Source organism: Diadema antillarum, unplaced genomic scaffold, assembly GCF_040938485.1.
Source record: "Diadema antillarum isolate AM-2024a unplaced genomic scaffold, OU_Dant_1.0 seq00000684_RagTag, whole genome shotgun sequence".
Lineage (NCBI taxonomy): Eukaryota > Metazoa > Echinodermata > Echinoidea > Diadematoida > Diadematidae > Diadema > Diadema antillarum.
This window is the reverse complement of record NW_027271589.1, coordinates 533273-545041: the sequence shown is the minus strand read 5'-3', so window position 1 is coordinate 545041 and position 11769 is coordinate 533273. Positions and strand designations below refer to the sequence as shown.

Below are 11769 nucleotides of genomic sequence, written 5' to 3'. Positions count from 1 at the left end.
ATTTGTATTTACCTTTTGTTAATCTTTCGAATTATGTGAGAAGTGGTCAAGTTCACTTTATGATAAAAAGCATTCCCGACGAAGCGACGGGAAAATATCTCTATAAAAGAGGAATTGTATCGGCACTGCCCCCCCCCCCCCAATCCCCCCTCACACCCCACCCATTGCGCCCTCTAACTGTACCCCGCCCCATGGGCCCAGCCAGCCCCACCCCAGCTTGCTCGCCCTCCTTTGTTATTGCTGGTTTTGGCTGCTCAAACGTTCGTCGGTTCCAAACCGCCCACATTGGACATGAATCCTGCGTGATAACAGTGGATTTGACATTCAGTTTCCTCTCTAGACAGTCTACGAATTGAGGTAAGAACATGCATTTTTCATATTCCTGTAACTTTGTGCCAGATGCGTTTGTGAGAACCGTGCCGGGCCGTGATACTGCTGAAACCAGCGAGTAGTCCCACATATGGTGATCTGCGTCAGTGTGTGTTGGTATGTGTTGGTGTGAGTGTGTCTGTTAGTGTTACTAAGTGTTAATGATGTTCCTTAAAAGGTCACTAACTATGCACAGCCCAGTCGCTTCCTTTACATTTTATGTGTCTGTTTGTGTGTTTAATGAGTACACGAGCTCGAGCACTGAGCATATGTTTTTGGTATTTGATGGAAACATCCTCTAAAATACTCCTTGTAGGGGTTTTACCACTGGAGTGGAGGTTTGTTTTATGGTCGATTGTCTGTTCAGACTTTGTTAATGTTAAATCCTATAACCATATTTTGAATCCATCTACAGATAATGTAGTTGATGTTGAGGTCAGTAAAATGGTTCCAATTTATGATTGTCCATGGAGAAAAGGACATGGCAGTACATCTACCTTAAATAGTTTGTTATGATGCCCAAGTCGAGGTAGGTCTGATTTAGGTGATATGTAATCCTTGTAATCAATCACGGAACAGGGTTTTTGCTATGGTGCGCCAAAAGTAACCATGTCTGTTTTTGTTACAATATCACTTCCCCGCTAATTTCTGTTTCTGTTTCTGTTCCGGTTTTGTCAGTATACTCAGAATTAATTGTACTCCACCAACGTTTGTCACAAAATTAAACTTCTACTGTTGATTTTGTTGCTCTTGATTTTGGGATAAGAATAACATTTTGTGTGATTGTGTACCAAATTACTGATCCTTTTTAACAGAACCAGACATGGTTCCTTTTGGCGTACCATAGCAAAAACCCCGCCTGTCGCCTTTATTGTGCTTAGTGTAAACACGCCATCAGTGCCTTCGTCTCTTTATTGCCAGGATTGTGAAAGGAAAAGAACCATTGTCAGCATGGCTGCCTCCAGACTCACACAGATGCATGGCAGCCCAAAACTCATCCACCAGTCCAGCTCCGAGACCGGCAAGATCCTCCGGCCAGCCTCCCTGGTCACTCCCCACGTAGTGCCATCACCTTTGACCTCAGGGTCAGGGGTCAAGAGGCACACCAGAGGTCACAGCTTGGGCCAGATATCATCACCAGTGGGTGGGTACAAATGTAGTACACCAAAATTTAACAGCACATCTCATGACCTAGCATTAAAGATTAAGATTTTTGACTCAGATCTTTCCCATTATCAATCCCAGTGGCACAGTATTTATGCATTTTTACGGTCTAAGACAATTTGTGTTTAACACCTGCTGCAGAATTATCAACAGTCACAAGAAAATTGAACCTTACATACATCATATTGTACATGATTTTGGGAATTTTAATATGGTTTCATCTAAATGATGTCTTTAATGGTGAATTGCACTACATTTAGTTGTTGAAGCATGCTGCACTGTTGATAAGTTACTTCAAGTCTTTATGACAAAACTCATTGCATTTCAACACTCGGAAAATTAATGTTATTAGTTTAGCAACCTCAGTCAAAAGTCAAATGTTTTTGTTTTTTGTTTGGGGAAGGTTACCAGATGCAGATGGGCAGGGACTTCCGTGGGGCCGGTGGCCACAGTGGGGTAGCCTGGATGGGCCACCAGTATGCACGCAGCAGTCATGCTGTGGGCCACCTGCCCTCCAAGCATATCAAGCAGCCCCCAGGCAGTGCTCAGGGCCGGGCGGGGAAGAACAAGGCACAGGTACAGGAAGAATAAAGAATTATTCAACTGCCGAGGAGTTGTGTGATTGATAGCATTTCCTTCTCCTTCTCCTCTCATTCCTTCTTCTTCTTCTTCTTCTTCTTCTTCTTCTTCTTCTTCTTCTACTAGTACTCCACCTTCTCCTACCTTTTTTCCTCATCATTTTCTTTTCCTTCTACATCCTCTTCCTTCTCCTGCTCTTCTTCATATTTTCCATCATATTTTTCTTCTACATTGTTGTCATGACCACTTTGCTTCTCTTTGTAAGTACCTCAAATTAGTATGAAGGACCAATAAAAACATGCTCCAGGACAAGCTGAATTGGATGGAAATAGTACCATGTCAACAGAATAATTTTGAATGTTGTCTGCCATCACTTTCCTCAGTCTTTCAAATTTCAAAGAAATCATGCAAAAATTATTTCAGCCAGTGCAGTAGACAACGTTGTGCAGCCATTGGTAGAGTTCATGAAATTGAATTAATAAAATTACAGTTGAAAGTAGTATGCCTTATTGAACAAGACGATGGTTCAATTACTTTGAGGTTCTATCCTAACAGGTACTATTCATAGTCAACAAAGTGCATTCGAGGCGTTTACTTTTTAATACCCATTTGCAGTTTATGTATTCGTTTTTGAGTATTCCAATGTTTGTTTATTTATTCTTTTTGTTGAGGAAATTAATACAGTAAATTAATGTTTTATGGATTTGATATTCATGTTATTATGATGTTCTTATTTAAATCATTTAGAATAGTGCAGCAAAATAGCTTTAAGGTTCTCCTTGCGGCACAGTAGATTACATAGACATAATTTTTGCCCTCAACAAATAACTCAATTATTATTATTTGTTGGTAAATATACATTGTGCAATCCACACTACAGGACAAGCTGAAGTACAAGACACAAGTTGATGGCACCCTGGAAGGGGGCTGTAAGGAGCACAGCTTTATCACCAATGCCTACGACATCAGGCAGATGCAAGACGGCTTGCTGAACCTGTTGGAAGAGTTCAACTCTGGCAAGCTCCAGGCTTTTGGTCAGTGGCCTCCTGTTTTAGAAGAGTATTATGTCGCTGGTGGCTACGTGTTGGAATGAAGAAAATCATGGGGGAAATGCTTTCAAAATGTTTATTCAACTGGAACATTTCTAATTGTAATTTCATAAGTACAGTTTCATTACAGTGGTCTGGGTACCATTGGAACTTCATATGCAAATCAAGATATATGTACATGTCTCAAGTTATCACTTGCCATGCCAAATATGGTCCTCACCAGTGTATCATTGCCTTTTGTCTGTTTCCTGTGGGAGGATGCCACATTGAAGATATTTTCACGCTATCAAGTGACAGAGGTATCTTAAATGTCAATAAAATAACCTGGTTCATTCATTTGTGGAAATTTGTATATATCTCTGGATGACTGAGCTTTTGCACAAAAAACTATTCTGTTCATAAGGTAAATTGGCATAACTACCCAAGAATTCATGGAGACTAAATTTCACGACTAGAGAAGCACTCTGAGAGCGCAGACCTCCGCCCTCTTCCATAAGAGATCAGTGATTTCCACCCATACGTATGCATGCTAAAAATCGCCCGAATTCTCAATATAGAAGCCTTTTGTTACAACATCAACCCTCAGCTGCACGGCACGCCTCGCAGTGGAGCTTGCACTTTAGTACGTGTTTGAAAACCTCAAAATTGCGCAGCTTGAACTTTCAAGTTCATTGACCCTACCTGCCAAAATATTGAAAATCCTTCATAAAATCCATAAAAGTGTCCGGACAACTATCAAATTTTAATCATCTCTTCCTGCAAGTTTCATCTAAATCCGTTTCCAACTTTTTGAGTTATTTTGCACACGGACAAACAAATAAACGGTAACGAAAACGTAACCTCCTCACTTGGCGGAGGTAATAGCTGAAAATGTGTCGAATGGAATGCGACTTTCTGACCCAATGACGTTTATGAAAGAGGGAATAAAATGAATGACTGGGATTATTGAGTGTTGACATTGCATCTTTTATTCTCTTCCCGTCTCCAGATGAGCATTGCTCCTACGAGAAGATGAGCAACGTCCGGGATCTTCAGGAGAAGCTAGCCAGACTCCACTTTGAGATGGATGACCAAGTACATGCTCAGGGGTATGCTTGCTTTCTTTTCTTTTCTTTCCTTCTTTTTTTTTTTTTTTGGTCAAGTCTGATACAGTCATAGTACACTAAACCATTTTCTCATTTGCTTTTCCCAACCCTGAACAGTGCATTCTAAGTCATAACGAACATGGTTATAATGAAATTTCGTTACAATGAAGTAAAAAGCCATGTCCCCCAATTTTTTTGTTTGTTCATTCATTCATTAATTTATTTATTCATTCATTTATTCATTCATTCATTCTGTCAATCAATGAAATGAAAATTTTATACAATAAAGTGAAAAGTCAGGTCCCAAAATTATTATCTGTGATATCTCTGTACACTGTATTGTTTGGCTGTATCGGGAATTCAATATAACAAAAGAAAACTGCCGGTGAGAGGCCACATGCATATGAAAGTTGACTTGTCTTTTAAAATTTCATACTGTGGTATTCTTTTTGTAGTGTATTCCCTGATACTATTTTTATGCCTCCGCCACGAAGTGGTGCCGGAGGCATTATGTTTTCGGGTTGTCCGTCCGTCCGTCCGTCCGTCCGTCCGTCCTTCCGTCTGTCCGTAATGAATTTTGTGGACAAGGTAACTATCAAAACCTCTTGAGGTATCCTAGTGAAACTTGGCATGTATATGTATTAGGGGGTGAAGTTGTGCCTATCAACTTTTGGGTGCACATGCTCAAGGTCAAAGGTCAAAAGGTCAAGGTCAAGTACGTAAAATGTCACTATTTCCACCATATCTATTGAATGCCAGAAGAGATTTTCTTGAAACTTAGTGTATACATGTATTACCCAATTAAGATTCTCTGGTGAAAGTTTGGGTCATGAGGTCAAAGGTCAAAGGTCAAAGGGTCAGGGTCAAATACATAAAATTTCACTATTTCCACCATATCTATTGAATGCCTGAAGATATTTTCTTGAAACTTAGTGTATACATGTATTACCCAATTAAGATTCTCTGGTGAAAGTTTGGGTCATGAGGTCAAAGGTCAAAGGTCAAAAGGTCAAGTAAAAATATTAAAACTTCTTTGTTTTCTCCATACCTTGGAAAATTGTTCAAGGTATCTTCATGGAACATAGTATATACAGGTACTGACTGGAAGTGATTATCTAGAGAATGTAGGGTTCATGGGGTCAAAGGTCAGGGGTCAAAGGTCAAGTGCAACACTTCAAAATTTTACTATTTCCCTCATATTTATGCAATGCCAGCAGGGGTATTTTTTTTTACACTTGGTGTATGCATGTGTATCCTTATAGAAATTCTCTGGAAAGTTTTTTGTTTTTCTTCTTTTTTTTTGCCTCAAAGGTCAAAAGGTCAAAGATCAAGTGAAAGTGCTGAACTAACTTTTTCCTCCATATCTCGGAAGTGGCTCATGTTATCTTGAAACTAAGTACATATTATGCATGTTCTACCTGAAAGTGATTATCTCATGAATTTTAGGGTCAAAGGCCAGATGAAAAGGGTAACAATTTACTATTCATTTCAGAAATTGCACTTTTTCTCCATCCCGGTACCTTGAAAATTACTCAATGCATAAATGTATGAATGGGTCAAAGTCAAGTTAAAGTCCTTAAATCCCCAAATACATGCTCTCCTATTCATCCAATTAAACCAAGGTCAAGGAAGGTGAACATGGAACACATTTGTGACAAACTTGTCATTTTAATATTTTGCCAATTATGTGAAAATGTAATCACACATTGTCCACGTGTACTATTTAGACCTATTAGGAGAATCATGCATTATGGCGGAGGCATACCAGTCGCCATAGCGACATTTCTAGTTCATACCTGTGTTACCAGAGTCCAGGAGGCAAGACATGTGTCATAGTAATCTTTTAAAAATTCTTTCCTTTCTACTGATTTTTTGGTTTCTTCATTCACAGGGTTGGAAGCAAGGACGCAATTACGCTTGCCAATCAAAACATGGACCACCTTCTCTCAAATGTAAGCAGTAATAAAACATTTTATGTCTATACCACTGAATTGCTGGTTTCCTGATAAAATCAGTAATGATGCATCCTGAAATGTAAAAAAAAAATAATATTTAAAAAAATGAGACCAACTCAGAGGCGGATCCAGAGCTTCCATAAAGGAGAGGCACCTTTACAAAATTAACTCAAGAGACAACCCAAGAGACAGACCTGAATGTCCTAGGACATTATTACATGTTGACTTCTTCTGATATGATGAATAAGACTACAATTTTCAAATTGTATAAAAATTTTTTGATAATTTTTATGTCATATTTTTTGTACACAAAAAAAGCTCCACCACTAAATAACAAGTAACTCTCTTGCCTTTTGTGACATCAACAGTAAAGTCAGCCAAAATACATGCAAGCAGCACTATGCCTAATGTATTCATTAAAAAAAAAAATGTATTCCTTTCTTTGCCCTTTGAGCACTCAGACCGAGTGGTAAAGGGCATTATAAATACCACCTTCTATTATTATGATTATTTCCAAGATATGGAGATATTGACTTCTTTTACTTGAGTAAAATCACTGTTTTAACTTTGAGACTGTATTTTCCTTTTACTTCAATCTGCAGCTGGACCAGCTGAGTATAGCAGTGTATCCTTTTGTTAACTGTGTGTATCATATGTGTGCATCATGTCTACTGGATATTACAGTGAATGTCTGTATGTGTATGTATGTGTGTGTGTATGCATGTGTGCTCATGAAAAATTTCTTTATCAATGCATGCATTTCTTCCACTGTGTACTGTCATGTCCAGTACTGTAGACAATGCTGCAATAGATATTTAGGTGTACTCTGTTGCAGTGAAGGATGATTTTGATATGTGCATGTAAGTGCAGTTTCTGTGATAAAGCGATCATTTCTTGATGGCCATAGGCCAACCTGTCTTGCGAAAGTCCGCAACAATAGCAGCTATGTGGAATATATTATAGCAATAACAGCAAATATTCATAAATTGTGATTTACCGTATTCTAACTTGTCAAGTGAAGAAGCCATTTCTTGTAAGTTATATTCATGGATGATATGGGGCAATAAAAAAGGTTTATACAGTATCGAAATTAAGACATCAAAATTCACCACATCCCCAAAATGCACCACAGGGTTTAGATTTGATAAGGGGGTTAAAAGTCAATCCTCGATTGTAAAGGTATAGATCAATAAACATAGATTAAGGGGCATATTTAAAGGGCTACATAGTTATCAAATTACAAGGCAGAGGCATCCAAACCCACAGTGTATAGCAGTCATATTGATCTAGTCTACACAATGTACATCCAACACATCCCTGAATATGCCTTGACTACTTGTACCTCAAACAAGACGGAGTTTGCATCCCGCTGGAGAAAACGACATCTTTGCTCCAGAGCCCAGGATGTAGCGCCAAGCCCAGGGACTGATTTCTCAGAGACATGGATTACATTCCAACCGCAGCACACGAGCAATGAGCCATTTGGCGTCAGGATTCCACAAGCTTCATTTTCATTCCTTTTGATGGAGACAGAATAAAATGCGGATGGATGATTGTTGCGTAGACATCAAACCCCGCGAAGAACTACCCACCCATGACATGGCCCTGGGATCAAATAATCCAGGGGCGGATCCAGGAGTTCCAGAAAGGGGGGGGGGGGGGGGGGGGGCGCAAAAAAAATAGGGGCGCATGTGCCCCCTTTCATTTTTTATTCTAGCAAAGAAAAATAAATAAATAAAGGGGGGGGGGACACACGCCAAGTGTCCTCCCCCCCCCCACCCCCTACTGTAATCCCTCGTCACCACAGCAACTCCATCCTCCACTTTTCAACAGCAACCTGTATTCTTGATTGGATTGACCTACTCTGTATGCCAGGGGCAAATATCCTGTAGGGATAAGAACATTTCTTGTGGTCATTTATAAAAGAAAAAAATACTGAATCATCTTAGAATCAGAACGTTATGACCTTCCCACCTGCACAAACTCTGGAGTGGATCCAGGAATTCCGTAAAGGGGAGGCGCCTTTATACAAAATAAGGGGGGGGGGGGTGCACACACCCCCATTTTCTCTTTTTCCTGTTGTTTTTGTTGTTGTTGTTGTTGTTGTTGTTGTTGTTGTTGTTATTGTAACAAAACATAAAGAGGGGGTGTGCGCCCGGTGCCCCCCACCCATACCAGACTCATTCCTGTTCATTCTTCTTCTTTTTGTTCTTCTAGCACTACAGCCTTCTGTTAGTGAAAAGTCATGTCTAATATGTTTGACACAGATTATATTGCTGTAGATGTTGCAAGAGCATGCACACTACAGTGTATGAGCATAAGTTTTATAACACACAAGACAGTTTAAAACAGAATGATGCATATGCATAAAAATACCTTTCATTTTGTATTAAATCTTTATGAAGGGATGGAACACCCGGTCTCTCTTTTAGGGGTTGATAGTGCTGCTGAACAACCTACAACACCCCTTTGTAAATGTTACTGTGTACAATCTGAAAGCACTACTTATAATGTTTCGTGTGTGCGCTTGTATTTGTTTTTCACATTTGATGAACAGACATGACTGTATTTCAGAATACGATATTTTAAAGTGCAATATGTGTGTCGTAATATCACTGTCTATGCTGTATGCTTCAATGATTTATTTGTGAAAATTATTTCAATCTTATAATGTACAAAGTTGTTTATCATTCCAAATGGGGTGTTTCATAATTTGTGAAAAACAGGGAAGATAAGAAACAAGGCATATCAGGAAGGCCAAATGCACATTCTACATGTGGGAGAAAACATACGGAATATTCCATATGAAGGGTTTGAAATGCCATTGAGGGACTTAAAAACCTCCCCCAACATAGCATGTGAATTCCTGAGGGAAGAACATTCTGTGTATTTTCCAACAACATTCATCATCTGTTATATGATGTGGGTTATTAAAAAAACACTTGAAAATAACAGTCAGTCTCACCTAAGTCGACCTTGCACAAGTCAAAAAATAGGCTACGTCAAAGGAAAAATCCTACCCGAGATGGACATAAACACGTTAATTATATTGTGTAAGTTGTAGGATTTTCTCTAGTCCCTTTGGGTTAGGGTCAAGCAAGGTTGACCAAGGCTCATACCCTGATGATCTTGTGTTTTCCATGGTGGCCATTGTCCCAGCATGCAAAGCACTGGTTTTGCACATCATTGCAGTGTGTACTCCATCACATTAGATGCTGCTTCCCTAAATCACAATTCTGAATGCATTGCAACTTACTTGATGCTCTCTTTTTTAAAGGTTTATGTGGAAAATAAACCTTATTCCATTAGTTGCACTCTAAGAATACATGTATCATTCTTCCATTGTTTGGTATCGTTTGCCATTTGTCTGTACATGTACCCAAAAAACTTTTCTCGCATGGGGGAACATCCCAGTATGTTCTACCCATGGGAAAACATCGTGGAGTGTTCTGCTCATGGAAGAATATCCCAGAATGTTCTACACATGGGAGAACATCCAAAAATATGTACATATGGGAGAACATTTCAGAATGTTCTACCCATGGGAGAACATCCCAGAATGTTGTCCCATGGGAGAACAGCCCAGAATGTCCTAACCATGGGATAACATCCCAGAATACTGTAGGAAGTCTACTTTTGTTTGATCGGGTTTTTACAATTGCTGGCTGGTATTTGACTAACCCATATATTTCTATTTGTTTGAAGCAGTTTTCATCACTCAGACCTCATTGTTGATGTCAAGTTGATGATTTGTGTTACTGCCCAGCAATTTCTACATTTAATTTCAAAAGTCTAAACTTGTGTAGGCAATTTTGAATTATTCTTTCCATGTCTCAGAACTTGGCTGACTTATGTTGTACATGTGTTTTATATATATATATATATATATAGGGCCCATATGAATATGTCTGTTCCGTGTGATTTTGGATAACATGTATTTTTGAATAAAGGTGACGTATTATAATACCATTTAGATTCCTCTTCTTTGTTTTTTGATGTCTGATTTTGTGCAGTTGACTGTTAATAAAACTACAGGTATCATGTTACGACAAGGTTGGACAAAGTCATTAGCTGGTATAGCAAGGTAATTTTGCACATCCAATTCATTTCATATCCTTATGTTTTTATTCCTGCTACAGGATACACAATGTAATGGGTGAATTTCAGCAGTCCCAAGCAGCTTGTCCCTTGTATAGCAACAACAAATTTCACATACAAAGGCACAACTCTCCCATTGGTGTTTGAATAAAAATGTAGTCTTAAAAACATGAATGATTTGAAAGATAACAACTACAACCCCTTCCTCTTCAAAAGTAATTACTGTCAAGTAATAACAGCTTAACATAATATGATGCTAAGGATATTAAACAGTAATGCTGTGTGGTGGAATACAGTAATGTACATGTACATTGTATTAAGATTAGAAAACTAGAGAAATCTAGTTATATGGAGTGCCAAAGAACCATGAGATACAGTACCTTGTTTTATCAAGTCTCTTACTAGACAGGGGTACAAAAACAAAGGAATATAAAGAATTGGGACCAGCAACAATCACTTTGTTATAAGAGGGTTTTGTATATCAGACCACTTTATAAAGAGGGTCTGTCCCCACTCCTCTTCAGCTTTTTCTCATTTCATGACGTTCAAGAATGCAACACAAAATTGTAAAGTTCACTACTGCACTGGATTGAATCGTCTCATTTTATTCTCATAAAAATAATGTGATGGCACAATGATACAGAAAAAACATATCAAAATTGATATTTAGTTGTTAAACAACTTCACAGAAGATGGTCCACTCTTTGGAGCACCCATCTCCTTCCAATTATGACACAACTTCTTAACACCCACAAACAATTTTCTCCCATTATTTTTGTCTTTTCACAAACAAGATATAGAGCAGGACAACCAGCCACTCTCAAATTGTAGAAGTCTTCATAGAATCCCATTGGACATGTGGACTTAAAATGCATTACAGAGTTATAAACAAATCTGTATTCCTGCAACAAGCATGTGCAGCTTTTATCATTTTTGACAGAGCTCATTTTTGATAGCTGATCTGCAGGGAAATCAAGATTGATTGTTTGAGCTCTTGGTTAAAATAAACAATCATCATGATCCCGAGTAAACCTGAATGAACTTGAATTTTATCCTTTACACAAGAAGTAAAGGACTATTATATACTGCAAATTGATTCCATCACAAAACTAATATTTGGAAAGGATAGTGATATACAATAGAAGTATCACTGAAATACACAGTGAATGTCCTTGAGGCCTCAAATACTGTACGTGTAACTTGTGTCGAGTCACATTTCAAATTGGATGCCTACCATCCAATGGAACAAGTTCATAATGATGTGTGTATTAGGCGGTGAGTTTGTCCGCATATGTGTGTGTAACTATGTCCTCAATTGTGCACATGTATATACATAACAGCACATTAGTACAAACAGGCTAATTGTTCTCAAAATTTGTCACCAATATGTTTGCAAGACTTTAATAATAAATTCTCCCCTAGAATCACCAGACTGTAGCTCACAATAATCGCTGTCACATGCTCCAAAGA

General features: G+C 38.5%; 1 protein-coding gene across 1 annotated transcript; it reads left to right on the top strand.

The window, feature by feature from the left end:
• Window positions 1-1320: 1320 nt before the first annotated feature.
• LOC139737182 (uncharacterized) lies at window positions 1321-7844 on the top strand. Its single transcript, XM_071647859.1, has 7 exons — window positions 1321-1513; window positions 1937-2109; window positions 2993-3146; window positions 4150-4249; window positions 6138-6198; window positions 6804-6826; window positions 7554-7844. The coding sequence occupies exons 1-7, from the start codon at window positions 1321-1323 to the stop codon at window positions 7609-7611; spliced, it is 762 nt and encodes a 253-aa protein (XP_071503960.1). The 3' UTR covers window positions 7612-7844.
• The last annotated feature ends 3925 nt before the right edge of the window (window positions 7845-11769 follow it).

Bases quoted from the DNA above. Each gene is read 5' to 3' on its own strand.
- LOC139737182 (XM_071647859.1), top strand. From the start codon at position 1,321: ATGGCTGCCTCCAGACTCACACAGATGCATGGCAGCCCAAAACTCATC. The intron at 1,514-1,936 runs GTGGGTACAAAT...TGTTTGGGGAAG, and splicing joins CCAGATATCATCACCAGTGG to GTTACCAGATGCAGATGGGC. The intron at 6,199-6,803 runs GTAAGCAGTAAT...TTCAATCTGCAG, and splicing joins TGGACCACCTTCTCTCAAAT to CTGGACCAGCTGAGTATAGC.